Source organism: Prionailurus viverrinus, chromosome F1 (assembly GCF_022837055.1).
Source record: "Prionailurus viverrinus isolate Anna chromosome F1, UM_Priviv_1.0, whole genome shotgun sequence".
Taxonomy (NCBI): domain Eukaryota; kingdom Metazoa; phylum Chordata; class Mammalia; order Carnivora; family Felidae; genus Prionailurus; species Prionailurus viverrinus.
The window spans coordinates 58571196-58597498 of NC_062577.1; the positions used below are offsets into that span (position 1 = coordinate 58571196).

General features: G+C 45.8%; 1 protein-coding gene across 2 annotated transcripts in view; it reads right to left on the reverse strand.

Moving 5' to 3' along the window:
- The window catches only part of PBX1 (PBX homeobox 1), a 291359-nt gene that overhangs the window by 18830 nt on the left and 246226 nt on the right, over positions 1-26303 (reverse strand). The window contains exons 6-9 of one of the 2 annotated variants that reach the window (XM_047839768.1): positions 20783-20918; positions 15504-15663; positions 8627-8739; positions 7146-7235 (exon numbers count right to left, since the gene is read on the reverse strand). In XM_047839768.1, the coding sequence (XP_047695724.1) occupies positions 7146-7235; positions 8627-8739; positions 15504-15663; positions 20783-20918 (499 nt within the window). The remainder of the gene's footprint in view (positions 1-7145; positions 7236-8626; positions 8740-15503; positions 15664-20782; positions 20919-26303) is intronic. The other variant, XM_047839769.1, reaches the window with a different exon arrangement.

Genomic DNA, 26303 nt, shown 5'->3' on the forward strand with positions numbered 1-26303 from the left:
TAAAGCATCTATTCATTTATTTAGTTATATGGTTAGTTGTTCTAGACTCAAATCACTCCCCCGCCTTCTGCCTTATTCTCTAAGTGCAGAATATAAACATCGAATATTTAGAGAGATGGAAAAAAATTTCCTCAAACTCAAATAGAGTCAAATAGAGATTCTGAAGTAGAGATTTTTTTAAGGTACCAAATCTTAAAATAACAACTGGATTATCTAAGACACAGGTCTCACATTTTTGTCTGAAAACAAGCTCAGACCATGGAACTCCTTCCCACAAGGCAAGGAGCCATCGGCAGTTATCAATGCCAATGTTTCCCACAATTAAATTCAGGCAATTTAATTAGCTTAATTTTTACTGAGGTCTAGAGGAATCCGGCCACTTTCAGGAGCAACTGCAAAACCAAACTGTCCTTTTGAGGTTGTGAATTTTTTCTTTACAGAGCAGACAGTGGGACCGACTTGAGTCTGGAAAAACTGACCAGATTCTAGCCCAAGGATAGCATGGCAATGGGGCCAAATGTGGGCCCGACTGGACAGGATGCTGTAAACTACCAATTCCAATGAAAACAGCATGGTGTACATTGTCATCTCACAGATGGGACTCTTTTCAAAAAGACAAATTTCTCTTTAATTTATAGCTCTAAACTATTTCCCTTCCAGTTGTATTTTCCTGGAAATGGGGAAATATCATGTTTTCTAAGTAGCATATGATACTGGGAGAGGCCACAGACATCTAGCTCAGTTGTCCTTTTTAGAGTTTAGGAAACTGAGTCCTATCGAGGGAAAGTGATTTGTCCACGATCACACAGGCGGAAAGTGGCAAAAACAGAATACACGCACACACATACACACACAACCACACACACTATGGATGTGATCTTGCTTGGAACTAGCTTTGAGACCAAGAGATCTCTCCGTGACTACTCCTACAGAGAGATAAGGAGTGTCTAGAACAAAGGATATGTATTACAAGACCACGGTATGGAGGAACGTAGATTGCTTAAACTACACTGGTTGGTCTTGGGTCCGTCTGTTCTGCTGTAGAACTCACTTTCAGATTCTCTTTCCTAAAATTCAGAGTAGACTGGCTCCCTTGTTCGAGTGTTCCAAGAACAGGAAACCTGGTCACAAAGTGCTGAATGACACTGAAAACTAAAACATGTGCTGACAGGCATCAGGATTTTACCTAATCTAGGTACAGGCTTTCCCCAACCTGACCTAGGTATAATAGGATGTCATCTCATTCGCCAAGGTCAAAAATACTGACTTATTTATTGGATGGATGGATGGATGAACGGACAGATGCACGGATGAATACATGAACACATGAGTGCATGAGTGTGTAAGGATGCCACTGGACAATTTGGACTCATTCGTTTTCTGTACCTTTAAGGGCTTTCCCCTGGCCACGGAGGAAAAACAATGGATGCCTAGGAAATTACAATATTAAGATATTTGTTTTTGCTTCTCCAACTATTGTGGGCTCAAATAAAATGCTTTTCCCTTCTCAAATGCTGAGCTGATATGATATTAAGGTTTAAAGGCCTCATCAGATAAGAAACTAAAGGGGCTTCCTCTGTTTCCTTTTGACTCTGCCATAAAAGAAAGCCAGGCTGGAAGCTTCTGGAAGGCAGGAGTCCATCTACCCCATTCCTGCTGCCTGCAAACCCTCTGAAGATTGGTTCACCATGTTCAGACCTGGTGATTCTCATCACTCCCTTCACCCTTCCAGCCTGGGCCTGTTCACTGGTCCCCTACAGCAGCATCAGAAGGTACCCGAAGGCAGGTAAGCGGGGGGCATATCTGGATATGTCTTTGTACCTTCACATTTCAAATTCCACTTGGCAAAATAGAAGAATTAAAACTTCATATAATTAAAATTAGTTTTTAAAGATTTGCATATGAATTTTAATTATCACCCTAACTTCCCAGTCCTACAATTTCACACGTGGCAATGTCTTATTAATATATACTTTAAGTGGAGGGAGGTCTCTCTGAAGTAGTTAAGAAAAAATTAAAATGATGGCACGTAGCCAAGTATTACCAAGTAACCCTTCTGATATCTAAGCACCTGCAGTGTGTTCAATAGGATGCTATTTTCATCCTCAAGATTTATATTTTCTTTATTTCCTCAATAAGTGTCCTTTTTTTCCCTTTGCCGAACATGGGAGAAAAGCAAACCCAAACAAAAATACATATGCTATGGCTTCCAAAGAGAAAAGTTTCATCTCTGTTTTTCCATTCCTGTAATTATCACAAAGCAAAACTCACAGGATGTTTCTGTCATAAACGGACATTGATGGCGCCCTGCCTTTACAGAGAGAACACTAACACTTTATTTCCACCTTCACTAAAACTCTTGAATAAGAAACATCGTACAGGGGTTGCTCTTTTTCTTCCAGGGGTTTCTATTTACATTTAAAATTGGCTGGAGTGAACTCACTCCCTTAACTCACATTTGAAAATAATTAAAAATAAAGTGTTCCGCCCCGGGAAGAATAATGCTTTCTGCTTCCACGGATCTCTGAGAATTCACAGGGAAAGGTTTATGTAATGAAAGCTCTTCCTCCTTCCCATTTAGGACCTCAAGATACAATTTTAGGGGTTAGAGGGGGAGGCTAGAAGGAATGGCAGGGGCTAACTCTACCCAAAGAGGTGTCCAGGGAGGCTAGGCTACAGTGGAGTCGGGCATCCCTGGAGCTGACAGGAGGAACCAAAGATCATACTGGAAGGACTCTAGAACTATGGAATTTAGAAGGGGAGTTTAGAGCTTGCTTATCTGGTAAACTTTATAGATGAGGCAAAAACGCAGAGGCGATGCCACTTATCAAAAGCAGAGCCACAGGAAGGATCTAAATTTCCCAATTTCAAGTTGCTTCTACCCCCAACACGTCTGTCCATGGAGGTTTCAATGCCCCATCTGGTAGAGATGACAAAGAGAAAAGGCCACCAGAAATGATTTCTATTTCTACTATGGATGGTATCCCACAAACAGGTTTTGGCACAGGGTTTCTCTGAGGACAGGAGAAGTTCTGCAGAATTCAAAGGGATCATCCTCTTGACAATATCATCACTATCTAGCTTCATGGATTTAATGCTGATTCGAATCATGTTCTCAGAGAATCCGCACTGGCCAAAAGTTCGGAAACTTTTTATTAAAGGGCAGACTGGAGAAACTTTTTGAATTAAAAACACGGGATATTTGTGGGTTAGTAAAGCATTTAAAAGAAAAATCACTACTAGATACTTTACTGCTATGTAAGATGTGGATATTGGCCACTGAGTGCACTTTGTAAATCCAGTGACGACTTGTCTTCTCTTACCTGATTCATTCATCAGCAAATATGTTTTGAGCAACTAATACAGGCATTTAGGAAATATTTAGGAAATATTCAGGAGTGAAAGACACGAAGACCAAGTAGGTCTGTCTGTTCACGTATCTATAACGCAAAGGCAGGGTATGTGTGATGAGGCAGAGAGAAGCAGGGGAGAAGGGCTAAGGAGGAAAACACAGGCAGCAACGAGGAGACGGCTGTGGAAGCAAAAGGCATTTTTGAGGGTGGGGAGGCATGGGGAAGGCGGCACAGGAAAGAAGGGCATTTATGGAGGTGGTGGCCATGAGCAAACATAGGGGGATGTGGGTAACCAGGCAACGACGAACTGACCATGTTGCCCAGCAACCAAATTCTACCTGGATGTCAGGAGGATGAGGTAGAGGGCAGGTAGGTTGGGGCCAGAGTGTGGGAGACCCCGGACGTCGGACTTGGGGTTTGAACTCGCTTAGGTAGGCAGCAGACCGGCGCTGGTGATTTCCGGGCAAGGAATGGCAAAATTCAGAGGGTGTATGCAGGAGAAAGGAGACACCGAAGGCAAGAACAGTGACTAGAAAGTGGTCATGTGAAATGGCCCAGCCAATGAACTATTCTAGAACTAGGGCAACGGCAGCGAGAAAGGAAAGAGAAGAACGTGATCTAAGTACGTCTGATTGACAGGGAAGTAGAATAACCTCCCTCTGTTCCTCAGAGCCCCTCTAAGCTGCTACGTGTTGTCCATTGTCGTCTGAGAGCACAGGGGACCTAAGCTCACCGCCGCTAAGGAAGGGGGTGTTCAGGACTCGCGAACCCTACATCCTTTTCGAAAGCGTAGCTTCCCACCAGGAGAGAAAAAAGTGACAGCCGCGTCCTGACCAATCCTCACTAGGAACTACCTACTGTAAAAAACTGCTCACACAAGAGGAGAAAAAAGGTCAGATTAGAACGTTATCGCTTAGAACATTTCATACTGCATTCGTGTGGAACAATTTCTACTTTGCCAAGCCCTTTCCTCATTTTCTCATTTTCCCTGAAGCAGCCCTTGGGGTTTTAAGGGTGGGAAGTGCTGGCCCTGTTTTCTGGAAGAGAGGTACGATGCCTGCCCACGGACACACGAGAGTGACCAGGGCCAGGGTCTCCCAGCTCTTCCGCGACCTTCCACGCCTTTGCCACCTGGGCTCACTGAAAGGCAAGTGGTCTGAACTTGATGGGATTTAAAATAGACGTTGGTTGGATAAGAAACGGGTGCTATGCAAACCCAGCCAGGGGAGCAGATAAAGGCTGCCCAGAAAATGTCCTCTGCCGAATGAAACACAATCCAGAGTCCAGCTGGAAATTCCATTGCTGCCTTGGGTTTGGGAATTGTTTATTTTTATTTCTTGGCTCGAACCTCTCATTCCTGCCCTCATCTCTTCTTGTCTCCCTCCTTCCCTCTTTCTTCTCCTGGCGGCCATAGCCCCACTCTGCACGTACACACGGGTCCGTGTCGAACACCACGGTCTAAAAACACAGCTTGCTCTAACCGGCTTCGTCTCCTGCAGGTGGCACCACGGAAAATTTAAAATGGATACCAAAAGGCACGCATCCTCCACGATCAGCCTTTGAATCATTTACCCCGCATATTAAAGGCCCAGAAATAAAATAAACATGGTTCCCAGGGAAAAAAATTAACGCACAACCACAGACTCTTTCGAGTGGCATTTTCAAGCCCAGTTTCTGTGGGAAGCTTATGTAATCAGACGTAATTGTCTGCACATGTTTGGTTACCCTCTTGCAGAAATGATTCCCAGCCCACCAGATAACATCAGAGGGGTCAATGTTGACCCCCCCCCCCCCCCAACCCAGAGCCTGAGTGGCACCCTCTTCTGCACTACCCAGTTAGGAAGAAAGATACCACACAGCAGAAGTGGGAGCCCATTTCTTGCCCACTCACATAGACTTTCTGCAGTTCCTTGTTTCAGTGTGCCTATATTCTCGTCCCCACCCTCTGGTACTTTCCTCATGTTCCTATCTTCCACTTATACAGAGCGAAGCTTTCTCTGGGAAAAAAAACCTATCTTCAGAAAACGCATAAATGCATGTGTGCTTGAAACCCCTCCCCCCCCCCCCCCCCCCAACAAAGAAGCACAGGGCACCTTCACTGAGCTGGCATCCGTTTTTGAGAACACAGTCTTCCACCAAGTATCTTGTATTTCTCTGAGCAGGTTTCTGGCAAGTCAGCCGTTAATACGGTAATAATGATTAGTAGGAGCCTAAGAAGAGAAGCATGCCTCTGTTCTGGAAATTCTTTCTGGAAAATTGCCATGATTGCCCAGACTACATTCAATAGGGTTAGCTTTGACCTCCTCCAGCTCCTGCCAGAGAGGGACTTGATAAATATCATACAAATTCAGAGTAGATCCTGCCAAAAGTAGGTAGAAAATAAAGGATTCCTAATTGGCAGGGGCCTTAAAAGTCACCAAGACACTTACAACCTGGTACTTGACTCCTTTCTCTGACATCCTAAGTAGCTAGCTACGCCATGCTTGAGTGCTCTGATGATGGGGAAATCTTGACTTTCCCAGGAAGCCAATCCCTTCTCCAGGTAACTCTGTGAGAAAGGCCCATCAACTGTTGAAATGCGATGTATTTCCCTGAATCTTCCACCCAGGGCTTCTATCCTTCCCCCCTTCCAATCATTCATGATGAATCCAATCTTCCCCACAAATAACGTGTTTCAAATTACTATATACCAACCCCATTTTCTCTTTTATGGGCTAAGAACTCCTAATTCTTTCAACCATTCCTTGTGATGAACCAGTTGGTATTCCATTGATTCCTTCTAGTCTGGGCTTAGTCATGTCTGACTTGACGCATGTGGGGTGGAAGGAGCCATCACCTCCCTCACTGCAGACACTGTACCTCAATGAGTATAGACCGGGATGCCATTAACATGTCATGCCTACCTTTCCTTCGTTCCATCCCCAACGCATTTGAATCACAACAACAGAAACAAACAAGAACTCGTCACCATCAATCAACCACAGTTTTCTTCTACAGTTCTGAGCCAATGGTTCTGGTGGTGCTTTCTGTGACCTCTAAAAGCCCAGGAAATGACCCCCTGATCTGAAGAACAGCCTCCTTTTCCAGGCTGCCTCTTGTCCCAGCTTGCTGTCACCGCTGCTGAGATAGCGGACGATTGATCTGAGAAATCAAGTTGGATTGCTGTCCCAAATCTACATTCGGTTCTCCTTGTGTCTGTCTGATCGATTTCACTCTGTGCGACACAGCTTGTCGCTATGAATTTTCATGCTAGTCAGAAGCCGCCAGCGCGCCCAAGAACACGAAGATGGTCCGCACCCCTCCCCATCCCTTCAACGCACCCGGCCTCTGAGTTAATTTCTTTTTTTTCTTTTCGTCCTTAGACAGATTGGAGAAAGGCTGTTTTTTGTTTTTTGTTTTAAGACCACAGACCTGGATGCAATGGATTTTGGCTACTGGTTTTCCCACCCAGGTCCCCAGGCCCCTGCTTGTGGCGACATTTCCTACCACTGTTGTGCTAGGTGTCACCTGGTTAGCGGCTCCTCTCGGCTGAACGCGAGTGGCCGCAGGTGCCATGCGAACACTGATTGCGTGTGACAGCCCTAGACGCCAGCTGCCTGCGTGAAGCCTGCCCAGTCGCCACTTTTTGTGTGGGTGGAACGCTGCCGACGGCGTGGCCGATACAGAAACAAGAAACTAGGTGACCATAAAGCTGAGACGAGTCCTACTAAGTGGCATTCCAAGCCCTGTGGCTTTGAAATAATTGGTTATGATAGAAGAAACACAAAGGGTGGGGGAGCCTTGTTTTCTTACACTGATGCCCTGCGGACTGTACATCTGACTGGCTGCGAGTCCGTCACTGTATCCTCCTGTCTGGCTGATAACATGGCGAAGGGTATCCACCTAAACAATGAACAACAACAGAGAGGCAATTAGTCAGGGAGACGCAGGCAAAGGGAGGCAGAGAATCATCAAGCAGGCGACCGCGTGGACGCGCCACATTCACGCGATCGTGACGCAGGTAACCTCCCCGGGAGGGGCCCGCCAGGAGGAGGCCGCCTCTCTATCTGCCAAATCCGTTTTCCTTTCTGAGTTCAATGAGCAAGACGGGAGAATGGTCAGAGAAACCTGGGATTCCCACCGCTGAAACTGACTCACGGCGTTGCAGGAGACGGCGGGGACCAGGGGACAGAGTGAAGGAGCCACACCCCCCTGTCGTGCAGATCACCCGCCAGAGCTTCTCCTTCGCTGGTAGCCCACACAAGTCAAGGCTCTGTCTAGAGGGGGCTGGGGCAGCCACCTCACAGACACAGCGGTCTGTGACTAACGCCATCTTTTGGAGGACTCGGATGACGGCCAGCTGTTTGCTCGCTTGGCCAGTCTGACCATGGCTCCTCACACTTGTCCCCAGGCAGCTCCCTGAGCGAGGGGCTGAATCACTGGCCAGGTGGTCTCTTCCAGGCATGTAGGGTTTCCTGTTCCACACGCAGGGTGGGAGGGTGGGCTAAGGTGGTCCCAACTTCCCTAGCAACCCTGACCCAGGGCATTCGACTTTACCCTCTCACAGCAGGCTCTGTGCTGAGACCGGAGGGTGGCTTCCTGAGGCGTAGTGAAGGCAAGCTGCTTGCTAATGGGTACCAAGGGTTTACACCACACGACCTGATGTTTGCTTCCCAACATGGGCTCTGACCCATGGCCAGAAACCCAAGTTCCTTGACCTCAAGGATGACTGAGAAGATGAGTTTAGTCAACATGGCTGGGTGTTTTTACAGCTTGAAACAAAAACAGGAGATACGAAGGCATTTGCCTACTCATCAGTTACCTCCTTAGTTGGCAAATATTGAGTGTGGGAAGCCCACGACCAAGAGGGAGACCTGCTACGTGAGACAATGGACTGAACTCCTCCTCCCTTCCCTTCAGGGAGGAAAGAATACGCTGCTGGTTCCACGTGCCCGATGGGCCTTGGTCGCCTCACCCTAGGCTTGCTCTTCTCCTGCTTTCCCAGTGTGGCTGACAAGCCAGAGCCAAATGCATTCACAAAGTGTGGACGAGATTCCCCATGACCATGGCTGTCTTTGTTTTGTTTTGGTTTGGTTGTTGGTAAGATTGTGTTTCTGCCTTTCCCCCCTCTCTCTCTTTCTCTCTCTCTCTCTCTCACTCTCTCTCTCCCCGCCCATCTCTCCCTCTCTCACCATCTCCCTCTCTCTCTCTGGACAGACTGGCAAGTGCCAATACGACCGAGGGCTCTGGGACTCCAATGCATTCACCTGGTGGCACATTGGCTGGGTCCCTACCTGTGACTGCACGTTGGCTCCAACCTGGGCCCCTTGGTAAGAGTCCCCATTGAGTGACTGCACGCCCATGAACAAATCTCCAGAGTTTGACATGTTAAAAGAACTGGAAGAACCTGGAAAGGAAAGAGTGAGGCACCTGAATCACAGAAAGGCAAAGGGTCACAACCCCTGCAACTAACAGCCAAGAGGAAGAATGACATGCAAAGCGACACCCCCCCAAATAAACACTAAAATAAAAATAATATCAACAGAATCCGGTTAGTAGCATGAAGGACAGAGCAAGCGATAAAGGGTGCGTATCGTCCATGTTATGGGAAGCCACATCTTACTGCAAGTTGCCAATAGGACTGTGTCCCCTTAACAGCTTCAAGCTGAGAAAGGGGACATTTCTTCTTCTCAACTTAGTCTATGCGAATCGGAGACGGTCTCCAGACCCGAGACCTCTCTTTCATGCCCGTTAAACTCTAGGGGTTCTCCACCAGTTGAAGAACTTGGGCCGGTGCCACCATGTTGGAGCACATGAGCTGCTGTTCAGCTGGCTTTCAAACAGGCCACTGCCAACCCATCTGCCCTCATGTGGGAAGCAGCCCCGGGTGGGGTATGCATGAAAGCAGTGCCACGCGTTAGGGCTGGCCCTGGGACGCGAGTCCATTGACATTCCTGATTTCTGGAAAGAAGGTCGGGCTCCTTGCTGGGTGGCAAGCAGCCCGGGAGAGCGTCAAGGACTGCAAGAAGACGTGAGAATGGTCACCTGGTTCCCTTGCCGCCCGCCATTATGGAGGAACGTGACACAGAGTAACGGGCCAGGAATTCTGAAGCATGCACGGAATACGAAATGCTAATAATAACACTTATGGTAATAATAAAAGTGGGCCTCAAGAAAAGCAGTCAGCCATCTGCTTTCACCTCCCAGAGAAGAAGCCTTCTCCCAGGCAGTTAGCCTTCAGGCAGCACCCAGGTTGCACTGGGGTAAACCCAGCCTACCCGCAGCCGAAACACAAGGGCGTGGGGAAGCTTCATATTACTCTGAAGTCATCGTGCAGCTCAGCGCATTAGGAAAGAAAGCTCAACGTGCAAGGTTTGGTTAAAACATGACATTAGCCTAGAAAAGGAGAGACCTTAGGGACCCAGGTCAGTTCCACTCTACTTCCAACTCTGTCTTGTTCAAACTGCGCCCTTGCCCTCACACTCTGACAGCCATCATCCGTGTGGGATCACCCAGCAATGACGCCCCAGCTCTGACACTTTCTCATCTCCCAAGATAGGGATCTGCGCTCTCCTAGAGGGCTGTCTCCTGGAGCTCGAGAGAAGGCTCTTTCTGGGCCCTGGAAGAATCCCTTAACCGGCAATGAATTCTGAACTCTGCCACTCTGTGCTATGTCTAACCGCTCATAGCGTCCCCATCCTCCCAAGGCAGGAGCCATTCCGAAGAACCCAACAGTTTCCTTGGGGAGATTCTCAACTTCCAGTAATGTGGTGCAAATCTCCCCAACGTGTGGGTGAAGCAGGGTGCAGCACAGATCACACTGTCACGTTGAGGTACATAATTCCCGGACCTGCATGTCCTACTTAACATCCCTCTCAAACCTTTCTTTTAATTGAACCCAAATAATAACAGCCATTTTGTACTCGTTGTTACAACGCGTGCTCCCGCGTAGATGGCATCAGCACCGAGAACAGTCAGCTCCCAGATCCCCGAATGAGAATTGTCTGTATGACACCAGGATAGGATGTTTTTCCTCTGAGAATGTTCAGTTTGATGCCCAGGGATTTTCTTTCTCTCCCAATCAAATACCACGTAATAAACCCACACTCTATACGCTTCGCTGATGGCTTACGGGAAATTAGCACGCAAACGAAGGAATGGGAGAAAAGCCCCACAGGGCTGCAATGGTGCCGGGTATCATGATGGTACGGAACGTGCCATTTACAAGATACACACCGCAATTGACACAGATGATTTAAAAAATATATGTGCATAGATAAATTGTAAATATGTCTGGCTGCCGAGTGTACATGGAAATAAATATGCGCATATCAATGTCCTTCATGTACAAGTGCATTTGAATCAGAGCAGTAATTGCAGGAATGATCCCTGTGTTCTTGCCTCTGCATTTTATTGTCCGTACACCCATGTACAACATTACCATGGCTTCCCACCCTCTGGTAAGTATCTAGAGGCACTGATTTTTCTGAGAGAAGAGGCCGCGTGCCACTGACACGGCCATAAGGCAGCCAGAAGCCCACACGAGACTCTAAGTAAGGAGGAGAAGACACGTTCTTCTCCTGGACTGGAGGTTAGAAAAAAACGTCTCACAGAACGGACAGCCTCCGGAGGCGGACGGACTTTCTTGACAAATAGAGAACAGGCAGTCTTAGCGGTGCTGCGGAATTCTCAAAGAACTAACACAGAATTACCTGGCTTGCTGAGAAGGTCCGTCAGGCACCTTACCTGCAGGTGGCTGGGAATCAGCAATTACTAAGAGCGCATTTTGAGACATGCTTGCCAGTTAAAAGGTTCCGAATTTGGAGAGGGAAGGAAGGCAAGTGGCTCATTTAAGCTGTCGTCCAGACATTTGGGGCATATACAAAGCTAAATCTACAATCCACTAGACAGACAAGAACTAATGGGTCACCTACGGATTCTAATGCATTTGCTCAGGCAAATATGGCAAGGCGGAGATGTGCTAACATCCATTTTCGGAAGATCATTTCCCAAAGACTGCATTGCTACTGAAGAGTCTTTAGGAGACTTAAATTTATTCAGAAAACAAAACAAAACAAAACAATTAACTTCATAATCCGAAAACCAGAATACTAATGATCAAGTCTAAACTTAAAGCAAGGTTTCTATTGACATTTTGGCCTGGAAATTTCCTTGTGGAGGAATGCTTTATGTATCGGAGGGTGGTCAGCCACATCCCTGGCCTCTATTCACCAGATGCCAGCGGTACCCACCTCCCCAGAGTGGGACAGCCAAATGTCTCCACACATTACGGAATGTCACCTGAGGTACAAGTTCATCCAGATGAGAACCAATGACGTAGCATAAGAGAGGATTTACTATTCCTTGCTGAGGAATGCAAAGTGTTTAAAAGTACTGGCTGGTTATTCCCCATGGCATTTTCATAAAGTGGCTGTGTGACAAGTATTACCCTAATTGTGCAGCCTTGAAATCAAGGCTTCAGAGAGATTAGATGGTAGCTGATCAGACTGGACCCCCTACACCATCCGGAGGCGCAAAAGATGGGGTGTCTTTGATAGACGTAAGCTTCGCTGCATCTCAGGCTTGCTTCTCTCTTTTCCATGATTAGTCCCCTTCCAAACTCCAAAAATCATTGCCACTTTCTACTCAGGACAAAGCACAAAAGGAGAGGCTGTCTGGCTCAGTGTGACATCCCTTTAGCAGGCGCACATGGCAAGGTTCTAGAGTTCCAATTCCAGCAGGCTGTGTTTTCATTTTCTAACGTAGAAATTAAGGGAAGAAAAAAACACAGCAGAAAACATCAGTGTGATAAATTCTTTCGCTTGGCTTTAAAAAAAATTGTAAAAGTTCCTAAGGATTTATTAAGGATTGGCCAACCTCTCTGGGTGTGCTACCTCCTCTCTGTGGGTCCTACATACGTAAACTTCTCTTACGAAGCCAGGATCTAGGGGTTTTAATAAGAACATGCTCTCCCAATCCATAAAAACACCAAACCTCTATTAGGGGTAGCACAGACGTGTACTAGAGTTTGCCACTGACTAAGTAGTGCCAGAGCAAGTACTTTGATGGCCAAGCTCGCAGTTGCCCCTAACACACGCCCCAGAGCCAGCAAAAGAATTCGAATCGTGGGAGGGGGTCCTGAGCCTCAATGAGCCTGGGGTTGCTTGGCTAATCACAGCATCTAATAAAATACCAATGCTGATGCTATGCGGCAGCAAAACATCTGTAACGCACAAGCCAATTTCTTCCTTCTTGGATGCTAAAATGTTCCCTAGAAGATCATCTGACTTTCCAAAAGGGGCCCTGTTTTTCTGAGATCTGATTCTTGCTCTTATAATCTCATCAAAAATAGGACACTAAGAATGAGTTCCCCCAGGTGATTGCAGGATTATGGACCTGAGGTTATAACTATTGCTTCAAATGGTCCCCATTTTGCCTTTTCGTGTGTGTGTGTGTGTGTGTGTGTGTATGTGTGTGTGTGTTTGAAGATTTCATTTTCTTGTCATCCTTCCATTCTTCCTTTTTGTTCCATCCATTCTGCCCAACTCTGCTGGTGTCAGATATGAAACACGCCAAGTAAATGCTTACTCACCCCACCCCCGGTCCTCACCCAAAGTGATTTTAACGAATTATGCTTAAGGAAACAAGAGACCAGGCATACATCAACAAATAGGAATATTCAGAAGTGACCTAAATAAAGATACTTGAGTACTGCTTGTCTACACAAAAGCCTCTAGAGGGAAGAAGATTTACTTGCAAAGTATCCTTTTTGCCGTAAAAATGAGTATTTATATTTAGTAAAGCATCTGGGAAAAAAAACCCTGCTTCAATACGAAGGATATAAAAAGTTTCCAGGTTCCAGATCTCTAGACTTCAAACTCAGCCAAAATATATTTTCACATATTAACCTCTTATTCAACACTCCTATCTGTTTGCATGATCATTTACCCTTTGGAATTATCAAAGAACTAGTTAGTATACAAGATTATCAACACCCTAGGTGAAAAGTTTGAACATTTTAAAGTTCTCACTTTATCTGTGCAACGATACAGGTTGTGTTAAGAGTGAAGGAGAACGCAGAAAAGCCCCCATAAGACTTTTTCTGTTAAAACGTTGATGAATGAAAATTCCGTGCTACTGCACATATACAGTAGTATTTTCTTTTGTCTCTGCTGTAAAAAAAAAAAAAAGCACTACAAAGGGCTTCCTCTGCATATTGTTTCCAACAGCTTAGGCACAACTGGACGGCTTAGCTCAAATTTTCCATGATAATTTACTCTGTGCTTAGAAGAGTCATATAAGTTGAAGCTACCAGTAAAATTCCTTAGAAAACTGTAATCATTGACTGACATTCCAAGAGAGGCAACATAATTCTTAAACCAGAGTGGTGGGGGTGGGGGGGAGGTTAAAATGCTTACTTTTCTCTTTTTAAGTGCTTTAGAAACGAATAAAAAGTTACGGCTTTAGTAATGAAGGGAGTCCACAGGGCCCTTCTAGGGACTAGTCATAAATCATGCTCAACCATCTGCAATGCAGATATATCAGGGACAGGAAAAAGTCATTTTGATATCTGTTTTGCATTATGATAACCTTTGCAGGAGTGTTGAGTGTGTTTTTGCTAATGTTGACAGGATTGTACTTCTTCCAGAGACAAATGAACATGTCTGCCTCGCAGTGCGATTCAACTAAGTGTTGCTGGAGTCTGAAAGGCTTAATAGTTGACCAGATGGGGAAGAAGGAAACTCTCTGGTTATTGAACCTCTTAGCCTTGATCCTTTGTCAATCATGCCATGAGGGGGAAAGAAGGAAATACACACGCACAAACCTCAAAAAGTATACGCTCTTCAGAGTTACCCAACCTGGCATGCTGGGAAAAAGAAAACTAGACTGAATTCTACATTGTCTTACCATGTCCATGCTTACAACGCTCAGGCCACTCTTCACACGTGATTCCATTTAAACAAAACAAGGCTATGATGGAACAGGCCAGTGACGTGGAGAGCCTTATGATAACAAATTAGTGCCTCTAGAAGCTCACGGAAGACGTTAGCATGTGGAGCTTTACACGTCTCCAATAACCATCCACCATAAGGTAGAAAGAGAATTTACTTTAGCGAACAAACAAGTTTCAGGGTCAAGGACACTTCCCAGAAATGGTAGAAATTAGATTTATAATCCTATTATGGTCAAACATATTTAAATTTGTGACCCTTCAAGTTGGAGGCATCAATTTTCTTAGATGTGCACCGGACCACCAAAATCAATGCACATGTTTCATTATGGGGGCAAATACCACATAATCTGAGACCACAACTATTTAATAAGGAACGATTTCTGGTTTCCCCTTACCAAAAAAAAAAAAAAAAAAAAAAAGTACCAACATGCCTTCTATAGCATAGAAACCCTAAGGTTAGATTTTATGTATTATTGACAGTTTTTTTCACATATGGAAATTCAGCACTGGTGGTACAAGGCAAACCCCAAAATATATTACGTTAGCCTGAACTCTGAAGTTAGTGATGGAACGCATATTCACTGAAGTAAAACCAAGAGCACAGCACATGACTAATACTATAATAGGAAAACTGGAATATGCGTAATTTGAATTAATGATTGGCAATTTTCTTTGTAGTTGACATAAAGAAACCAACAAGGTACAACAGTAAAGAACAACAGCTATAAACAGTGGATAGGGGTAATCCCAGGCTGGCTTTGCACACCAGAGCACTGTAATGAGGAATATTCCTGCAGAGAGCTGGGTCTCTCAGACACTATGTGATGGGAACAGCAAAGTAGACCAGGATAAAAACTTCACGTGAAACAGACTAAATGCTAGAGCCCCAAGGGACTATCTCTAAGTAACAGATCTAGTTCATCTTTGAAAGGAGAATGTGAAGGTCTTCTCATCCAAACCAACCAATTTAGGTCCGTCCAACCTAAACAGACACATTAGCGCAAACGTCCGGACAAACCCGTCTTCTAAAGAGTAAGACGCAACTGCTCTTTGGAAATGAAAAGAAAAACCCAAAGGGGCATCGACAGCAAAAAAGACAAATCAAATACATCAGTGAACCAATCAGAAACCTAAAGGATTAAAAGAGAACCCCAATGTAGGAAAAGCAGGTATAAAAAATGGAGCACGATCCCCCCCAAATCAAAGAAAAAACTAACCAGCTGAGTTAGGAGTCGAGGGTGAGTTAGCTTGGCTTCCATGGGCTGACACATTGGTAGCAGTGACAGCCGTTTTGGCAGCATAAATATTGGCTTCCTCTTGAAATTTACCTATGTTCTTCTTGTACCGGATTCGCTTATTTCCAAACCAGTTTGATACCTAGAGCAGTTTAAGAGAAGAGGAGACAGTTAACATTCCATCCGGCGCAAACATCTCAGAGGAAACAGAAGGGGATCAGGAGAGGGCTACGGAGGCAGGCTACGTGGACGGATCCTCTGCTGATCTAACATCAATGAAAAAGAGCTGAAGGAAGAGTATTGAGAGGACCCATCGCAGACAACGAGATTCTCTTGCTTAGTACAACGCCATTTAGGGAGACCACTGTGGCAAAACTTCTTAGGAAGGAGCTGCTCATTGAGACTTGGATGCTTGTAAGTTAGGGCAGGCATTTTAAAGTCGTGTACCTCTATTTTTTTTAATTTTTTTTTTTTTACATTTTATTTATTTTTGAGAAACAGAGTGAGACAAAGCATGAGCAGGGGGAGGGGGAGAGAGAGAAGAAGACACAGAATCTGAAGCAGGCTCCAGGCTCCGAGCAAGCCGAGCAGGCTCCAAGCACAGAGCCTGACGAGGGGCTCAAACCCACAAACTGTGAGATCATGACCTGGGCCGAAGTCGGACGCTCAACCGACTGAGCCACCCAGGTGCCCCATAAAGTCGCTTACCTCTTAAGAACATGACACCAAAATAAGCACGGCAATTCAGGCAAAAAGCCTGTTACTGATCAATGCTAACACTGAGCAATCAAGAGGCACAGAATTTTAAATATCCATATATGGGGCACCTGGGTGGCTCAGTCAGTTAAGCTCCCAACTTTGGGTTTCAGCTGAGGTCACAATCTCACAGTTTGTGAGTTCGAACGCTGCCTTGGGCTACGTGCTGACAGCGTGGAGCCTGCTTGGGATCCTCTCTCTCCCTCTCTTGCTGCCCCCTCCCCCTCTCAAAATAGATCAATAAACTTAAAAAAAAAAGAAATGAAAAAAAAAATACCCATACAAATTTATATCAACATATAGGTGCTCTCACTGATGGAATAATTTCAAATTTATATTAGTTAAATAATGCTAATATTGACTAGATTCTTAGCGGCATGTACTATAGACCTTAGGATCAATATAATTCAATCTGATGGATTTCACTAAGTATTTTGTGCAAAGCTTGGTGTTAACAACACAAGGAAAAACTGAAGCGGACCACATTATTCCTTTGAATTCCAGGCTTTGAATGCTAAAGCCAATACACAAAATAAGCCTACTCTACTTTCACTTGTTAATTTATTTCCTTCATGTGGCTCACAGCAGCTGTCCTCACTCCATTCTACATCCCCGTTCCCTTTGTACCACGACCTCGGCCAGACAAGTACAGATGCAGTGAAATTCAAGTTTTACCCCTAAATCCCTGCCTTGTGAGGAATGTTTTATACCCTGTATTCCAGATATGACTCCAAACTAAAATGTTGTCTTTTTGTAAAGAAAGTTCCAAAACGAATCATGAATTTGGTGAGGGAAGAGAAAGTTGATAACACACGTATCCCCAACACTGGCAGATAAAAATAATTCTCGCAAAACTACATTTATCTTTTAAATGCATTAGCAACACTTAGGGGCGCCTGGGTGGCTCGGTCGGTTAAGCGTCTCTTGGTTTCGGCTCAGGTCATGATCTCACAGTTCGTGAGTTCGAGCCCCACATCGGGCTCCACACTGACAGCACGGAGCCTGCCTGGGATTCTCTCTCTCTCTGCCCCTCCTCTGCTGTGTCTCTCAAAATAAATAAACTGGAAAAAAAAATTAAATGCATTAGCAAAACTTAGAAATCTTATAAGGTTAGCCCTCACAGGCCTGGGTGGCTTATACCATGGCAGAAATACCAAGCCTTTGTCACCAAAATCAAACCATACCATTGCAGTATTAGTAAAGGAAAGGAGAGAAAGAAATTCCATGAGAAATTGTTTTATTTATTGTAAATGCTGGTGCCTACAGAGTTACATTAAGAGAGGAAGGGCACTCCGGGGCCATTTTAGGACCACAGGATATCTGATTTCATTCCCAAACTCATGCTTTCCTTGATGTAACTTTCACTCTTCAGATGACAGAGAGGAAAAAGAGGAAGATTTTTCTAAGATAACTGGATGATCTGGAAGAAAGGCGGAAAGTTGAAGGTAGTTTGGGAGGGCTTCTGAGGAAGAAAAGAAATGTCTGAGGTCTATGGGGTTAAATCAGCTACATGAGAGAAAAGAAGGAAGAGAAGGATGAGGGTGGAGAAGGGACGTGGCGGTGGAGTGATGCCCTTATCAGTGAGAAGAGCAGACAGGTCGGCAGACAAGATGCTTAGTCAGTTCACGTATTTCCAACATGGCCCATGAGGTGATATCAGATGCCCTGAGCCACGGATATAACCAGTGCTTTCATTAATTGGCTTGCTGTTCATAGTCATGGGGGATCTACTATGTGCGAGGCCCTGGGGACACACAGATGACAGACAGTCTGAGACAGGTAATACACAAAAAATAATCGTTTCTCTGGGGAGAGTTTGATTGCCTCTTGAACTTGTTAAGTTTGAAGAGCCTGGGAAGAGCCATGGCAGGGTCCACTGGGAAGTAAGCTATAGGAGTTTGGTGTTCCAGAAGTCTCATCTGGATGTTCAAATAAAGGTATACTTTCAGCCGGAGGCACAGTAGAGATCACTCAGACAAAGTGTGTAGAACAATACTTTTCTGAGTCAAAGTGTGCATGGAGTGCTCGTGAAAACAGACCCCAACCTGCCCCGTGCCATGATTCTAACTCAGGACTGGGGTGAGATCTAAGGATTTACATTTTGAACAAGCTTCCAAAGTGTCTTCTTTGAGACCACACGCCAAGCAGCTCTGGTAATACAGGAAGGGCTGTTTAGGGATCAAAGGGGAGGATGGTGTACAGATAAATTTGGGTATATCAGCACACTTTTTGTTGTGGATCATGGGAGGAATCAACAATAAGTAGATTTTGAAAGAATCTGTGGCTAAAAAAAAAAAAAGGTCAAGAACCATGGTATAGGCATGAAGAGACGAGGGCTAAAGAAAAAATGGTACTTCTAGGGTCGAGAAAGACAGCAGGTCCTCTAAGAAGACCAAGCAAAAGTTGCCCAAGAGGAAGAAGGCAACTCCAGAGAGGACAGTGGCAAGAAAACCAAGGTAGGATAATTTCAAGATGGCGGAGTAATTATTAACCAAAATAAATGACAGCAGCAACAAAAAACAAAACAACAAACAAAACAAAACGCAAGAAAGATACAGCCCCAAAATAGCTACAGCACACACACACACACACACACACACACAAGCCCCAAATCTGCATCCCCTAGATTTGGGAACTAAAGGGAAATTTAATAAATCGTGTGGTCCAATGAACCATGATTGGCAGGCAGGGCTACTGAGACCCCAAAAGAGGGAGTTCCCTAAAATCTCACAGTTGATTCTTGACAAAAACATGCTCCTGGCCAAATGCTCTTGCTGTGATATCGTATCATACTGTCTCCCACTGGGACTTGTTTGGCAACAGTGGGATAGCTTAGTTGTCGAGAGGGAGTAATGTGATGGGGAAGGAAGAATGGCGTGGCCTTAAGGTGGGTGAAGGAAAGGGAAAGGTGATACCATATATAAATACTCATTTTAACGGGCAAATTATTTGCACCTTGCATTTCCGTAATGAAGTCAGTGAAGGTTGCTGGAACGGGCCGGGATTCCATCTCTGATCTAGATTTAATACAGACTAACTAACCCTGAAGACTTCCTTCTATCTTCAACAGGGATTTAGAATTCTGAATCCCAGAATTACAAGTCAGACCATATAGTGATTTAATTCTGCTTCAGAAGTAGAACATTCCATGTATCAAATTCGCTGACTGTCAGGGACATGGCTCCTACCTGAAACCATCCTTTAAACGTGCAGCAAATATCAAAAACATCAATTCTCTTCTCTTGTGGACAAGGGATCTGAAGTTGGACAAGAATGGTTCGAGACCTGGACAAAACCAGGTCACCTGAGCTTGACCTCTGGTGTTCTGCTTTCCCAGGGTTAAGACTGGAAAAACCTCCACTGGAATCAAAGCATCTAAGGAAGGTCTGAGATGAAAAGGAATTGGGGTTTGCAAGGCTGCTGCCAAAATCCCCACAGCATGTGGGGGAGGCCTTGGTAATCTCCTTGTTGTATGTGCTCTGCGTGGAGTTCTCGATTCTGACTAGAATTAATTCTGCTTAGGTAAACAGAGGATGATGGGATCAGTACCCCACAGGGAGTAACAGAAGCCAGGATTTAATTCAAGGAAGTACAAATGCTCAGTTTATACAAAACAGCATCTCCTTTACTTGGAAGATGCCAGGTGAAGTTTCGTAGCCTTCTTCCCCCCACCCCTTTTATGGAAATGCCAGTACATTTGGTTCTCTTGCCTGTGACAGAATTCAGAGGGACTTTCTCTGTTAGATTTCAGAATTCTCACTACTGTTCTTAACTAGAGACCAGTGGACATCTTTGAGATGGCATTCAGATTAAATAAGAAGTTTTGGATGGATCCTTTGAGCCGACAAAATATACGTACACAGAAATATTGCCTACTTTTCTATTTCCATATTACTGTTGAAGACACCAGGTCCATAAAACTATTTTTATCATGTATCTTTCCATGCCGACTGGCAACTATTATGGTTATTGCTCTTTGGGGGAAGGGGGCACTCAGTGACATTTTGTGCAACCATTCTGATGCCATCACAGAGACATGTTAAAAGTCCTACCTCCCATCAGTTACAGAGATGAGCACGTCAAGAGAGGACATCTCAAAGTTCCATTCACTGGCTCTTTCTTGGGTTGGGCAAAAGATGAGCTAAGGAATGGCCTGTGTTTGAGCAAACCATGCGACAAATGCAGATGGCTTTCCCAGGACACGTAAGAACGTTGGCCCATTTTTAAAGCAACCGAGCATTCAACGGGAAGAACCCCAACCCTGTTTTTATACTGTACTCTATTCCTCCAGTTCTGCTGGACCCTCTCTAGTTTGCCCAGGGACTTACCTGGAAGCTCTCCTATTTCAACATATCAGTTGCTCACCTTGCCATTTTTAGGGCTTTAGCAGATGGATGCTAAAGCGAGCAAGGCATGAAAGCTTGGTAAAGCCACACCTCCAAGACCCTGCCATGTGGGCTCCACCACAGCCAGGCTAGAAGCTGAACCTTTTGAGGGCCCCTTACCTGGGACACTGTGATGCCACACTTCTTGGCTAACTCCTCTTTGGCTTCCTCACTGGGGTAGGGGTTGCTGAGATGGGAATAGAAATATTCATTCAGGATTTCCGTCGCTTGCTTGTTGAAATTCCGTCTCTTCCGCCTTCATGAACAGAAAGGAAAGAAGGACAAAAAAGTTCACACCGAGTGCACATAAAAAGGGAGAGACGAGGATCTCCTTCTGGGAAAAGGCAAATTTTGGAGCGAAACGTGGAATTAGGGGAAATCTGCACAAAGGGGCTGGGTGCCAAAGCCGCCGCGGAAGGCATTTGTTAAATGCTTCGTGGTGCCTCACGGGGGCACCAAGCAGAGAATCAGTCGCCAATATTTGTACAGGGGGGTGAGGACCATGGAGTTGTACAACTCAACCACCTTGATATTGAATCCTGGACCAACTGAATGCCCGCTGGGGGGCTGGGATGCCTCTCCAAGCCTCAGCTTCTTCAGCTGAGAGCGAAAGGAGTCACACTGGCCTCGCAGGGTGACCAAAGCAGGAAAATGAGGCCACACATGGAAAGGGCTCTGCACGGTGCCTGGTACATGGTGAATGACCGGTGATGGTGTTTCTTCCTACCGGGCTCCAGGCACTGGATCTTCCCACTCATCAACTCAAATTACTCACTCTACACGTCTAGCGAGATAGGTACGGGTCTTCCCATTTACCAAAGTTCACTCAGCCGGTAGGTTATAGAGCCAAGACCTCAATTCGGGTCTACCTGACTATAGAACCCAGCCCTCTTTCTTATACACAAATCACCTCCTGCCGATTACACAGAGACTCTATAGCCGTAAGTTAAAAATAAGCGAGCATTTCCCCTTTCTTCCATTCCCAGGTAAATGCATACAATGTTCTGTAAAGGCATCTGGGGAAGAGGGTGTGGAAGAAACTAGAACCACCCCCCTGGACTGCTTGACCTCCCTCAGAAGGAGAGAAATCACACCAAGACCAGCTGCTAAATGGTAAAACAAAAGCCCGCAGAAATCCTCTTAATACACAGGTTGCTGAAAGGGAGAGAACCACTTTTGGAACCAAAGTGTTTTTCTGTCTTTAAGAAAAAAGTGCTAATTGAACTACTTTAAAGTGAGAATCGCTTTACTGCCTCCTCACAGCTCTGGTCTGTGGGCAGCTGGGGAGCTGTCTGGGGACGCCCGGCTCACAGCAGAGGCTGGCTGGCCCTCCTCGAGGCGGTGGGGACCCCATCGTTAAATGAGCTCTGTTAGCACTCTGCCTTTCTTGCTTTTATCAAAAGCTCTTCCTTATGGAAGAGATTTCCAGAACATCCTTGGTTATGCCAGGATACAGGAGTTCCCGATTCAGCCCAACAGAAAACACCGATCGCCTTGCTAGACAGGAAATTCAGCTAATATTGTATTTTCAGGGTCCCACTTGGATTAATTAACACAATAAAGTGCCTGATTTTACCGGATGAACACCATCTGTCCATAGGTATTAACCACATCTGTCCAGACTATGCCAAGCCCGAGTCACTTTCCCAAATCACGCTGAGTTTCTGGGTCACCCAGCATCAGAAATTGGGCAGAACGGATTAAAAAAGCCCAACTCGAAAAACAGGCATTTGTTAAAAGTCCTCGCCTGCTGGGAATTTGAGGAAAGTAGCCAAGTGGCTAACAAGGGCTCTGGGCCAGGCTTTTGGTAACCTCTGGCTTCTTCCCTGCCTAAAGAAAACAGTTGTCTTAGGCCTGGGGAACTGGACCCTGAAGGCTCCCCTAATTGGGAGAACCTTGGTTCATTCATTCAGCTGTCTGCATTAGCATCACACTGTATTTTTTGGGAGTCTTCCAACTGAGCTCAAAGGAAACCTCTCTGGAATGAGCTGGTGGGTGTGGGGCTGGTACAGACAGCTGTTCCCGACTCTCTTCTCATTGTGATGTGCAACCTTCCCTAGGCGGTCTCATCTACTCTGATGGGCTCGCTTATCACCTCTCTCCGTGACGGTCTCTGCTGAGGGCCTTGGCAATCCCAAGATCAGGACTTTGCAGAATTTCAAGAAACCTAGTGAAAAGAATATACTTCTGATGATACGCTTATTTGAGCGACCCCCCTGGCTTTGGCCTGAAGTGTGATCGGCTTGGCAGGTTAACATTTGAGACTCTGGGTCTTGGGAGGTGGGGATCTAGGCTGTTAACGTAAGAAATGTGGGGGTTGATGAAATAGCATTGGATACATGTGGCGCTTTAGGAATGGAAACTTTTGAATCATAGTGACTCAAGAGTGAGAAGTGCAGGTGCAGCACACATACGCTGCTAAGTACCAACTATCTTGCCTCCCGCCCTATCACCTCTTGGAGGATCACTGCCCATCTCCCATCGCACAGCCTAGACACTCCGCGTCTCCAAAACCAGCATCGCACCGCACCCAAATCAGCTCCGTTTTCTCCATTACCCACATCCCCATAGCCACGGTTCGGTGTGTCTAAATTTATTCATCCGCTCATTCAAATACCTGAGTACCTCACAGCTGCCAGAACCTGGGAGTGACTCAGCCTCTCCTGCTGTCTTACCTTCGTCCGATGACGGGCCCGAAAGCAAGTTCTGCCAGGTCTAGTCCTTCAAACCCAACTCTTCCGTTCCAGCCTATTGTCACTCTAGTTCTGAAATGGGTTTCGATAGGCCACTGTCTGATCATGTCACTAATCACAGCAATCACAATCACAATAATGATAATAAAATAATAATAATAAGGAATCTATAACACAGTGATCCTTAGTATATTCTAGCTGAATCATTGTGTGAATACGATGTTCCGGACGCTATACTAAGGTTTTTGTTTTCTTATTCCCTTGTTTATTCCTGTGTATAGGGTTATCCCCACTTTTCAGACAGGAGTCCTAGGGAGGACAGGTTTACAAAGGTAGCCAGACTTGGAATCCACGCCACGCAGTTTGGGAACTTACGCTGTCGGTGACTATACTCCGTCCTTAAACAGCTCTGAAGGTTTCTGCTGCTTACCAGGACAAATTTTGAAATCTTCACGGGTATAGTTTAGGGTTTTGCAGCGGACCTAGCCTATCCCTGGTGCCTCATTTCCCCCATCCCTAAACATGCTCTGCGTAGTTTCGTCCAGCCACATCATTGCTTCTCCATTCCCCAAAGACACTCGTGACTTCCATGCTCCTGACCTCGTCACACCACCCTGTGTACTCCTCTCCTACAGCATTTGCCACAAGCTCACATACGTCTCCCCAGCTAGACAGCAAAGTCCTCAAGGGCAGGAGCCATGTGTCACTCATCCTTGAAACCCTAGTGCCCTCACACACGGGAAGCGTTCCAGTAAGTATTGCTTGTCAAAGTTGGATCACATTGTTTCATTCTGCTCAACGGGGGGTGGAGGCTATTTGGCAAACACCACACCAGCTCTGAGATGCGCCAGCTCTGAGATGCCCCGTCCTGCATTCCACCTCCCCTTCCGGTGCAGCCAGGAGGTAAGCACGTGTAACATGCGGTTTTAAGTTCACTGGTAGACGAGTGTCGGTTTGTCCCACAAGATTATGAGCTCCTTGAAGGTGGGACCCACATTTATATATGTTTTTCTCCCCCCCGCCCTTAGTTATTCCAGTGGCTGCTACAGCTTCTGGCAGAGACTAAAACTCAATGACATACACAAATCTAAACACGGACCAGTCTGCCCAGACCTTACTGGATGTCCTTCCCTCCTGTCGTCTTCCGCTGTACTAACTAATTTTTACGGCATCCCTCTCTCGGGGTGAAATGCAGAGGTGTTCTTCTGATATCTGATTATCTTCTTAGTGTCGTCTCCAGCAAAATGTTACCAAACAGAAGTTAAAATTATTGCTTGAAAACCATTAAGAGTGTTCCTAAGTTCTCTCTCTTTCAACTGAGAAAACCGTGCTTATGATGCTGACAATAACTTTACCAAGTTTTATAGCACAACGTTCGGTACATACCAGGAGAGAATAAATGTAGAATGAATGAGTGAATGAATGAATGAGTTCTTCTGGCACTATTAAGTCAACAGAAGGAAGAGAAAAAGGATAGGATGTGAATGGACACAGCTGGACCAAGCGCTCAGCTGAAGGGTATGGATGAGAGAGTTCTAGAAAGGCGTAAGAGTCCAGCCTGGCATCCACGCCCTCCCCCGAGTGTGGCCGTGACAATAAAAAGGTATCATCCTCTGTTCAGGGAGATGATGTTAAAGCCTTAAAATAGTGAGATTCTCTTGCTGGTTTCCGGGAAGAAAGCAAGCAGCCAAGATGAGAGCTGGCCATGGAGAGAGTGGTTTGTGGGAGCTGGGACCTTGGTCCCACAACCACAAGGCACTGAATGCTGCCCACGGCGGGAATAAGCCTGGAAGAGGAACTGTGTCTCTGATGAGGTCACGGCCTCAGCTGACACCCAGATTACAGCTTTGTGAGACTAAGTTAAATTGTCCCCAGACACCTAAACAACAGAAGCTGTGTTGTAATAATGTTGTGTTGTTTGAGGCTGCTAGATTCGAGTAATCCGTTAGGTGGTCATGAAAAACTAAGACAAGGAGTGTTACATAGCAAAGCAGGACCCTTCGATTCTACATACCTGTTGCATTACAAAGACTAATCCTATTACTAAGTCAAAGTCCCCTTGTATTTCGTCTGTCTTCCATCGAATCTTTCAGGGATGAAGCCCTGGCCATCACATGCATGTGAATATCCGCACCGAGTCTGTCTGTCTTTCTCACCAAGGTTTGTCAAGTTAGCTCCCCAATTACAGCACAGGATGCAAGCAAGGAAATGAACTACCCCAATCAAGAGGTCCACACTTATTTTTGAGTGAGAAAGCCATTTTGCTCAGCCATGGGCTGGCATTTGGAGTTATATTCTTTCACTGATACCAAATATATCCTTAAAATCAATGCTAGTAACAATGACAATAGCTGAGTTGTTTTCGTTTTGAAGCTTGGCTCAGAGGCAAGGATTCAAAGGTTGCAACCAAAGCAGGAAAGAGACCCTCTGTTAAGTGACCGTCCTTCAGATGCCAAGTGGAACCATGTAGGCAAAAGCTGATGGAAAGGACAGCAACTGTGTACAAAGCTCGCCTCGTTTGGGGTCTGACCTCCAACTGCACACAGCCCAATTCCTGCGAGAAGAAATCCAACAAGACAATGATTCTGCGCCTCCCTTCTCCCCGGGTTCTCTCTGCAAAAAAAATCCAGTCTGGGCCCAACTTTTCTCTTTTTCAGGAACTGCCAACACACATACCAACTCCAGAATTTTAACCAGGGGAGTTTCCATGGGGATGGAAACAAGCCACGCAGAGTGGCGGTGGCTGCAGCATGGGCAGGGGACCGACCCAGACAGAGGTCACCAGTCACCTGCACTCTGTACTGTGTGCAACAGTCTGCTTTAAAGAAGCTGGGCTGGCAGCGGCCACGAGGCCAGGGAGATCGACGCACAGGGGCCCCGCTTCAGGGCGACGCTGCCTCCCCCCTCCAGAGTCTTCCCCAGCTGGGAAAAGCTGCCTGTATTTTCAC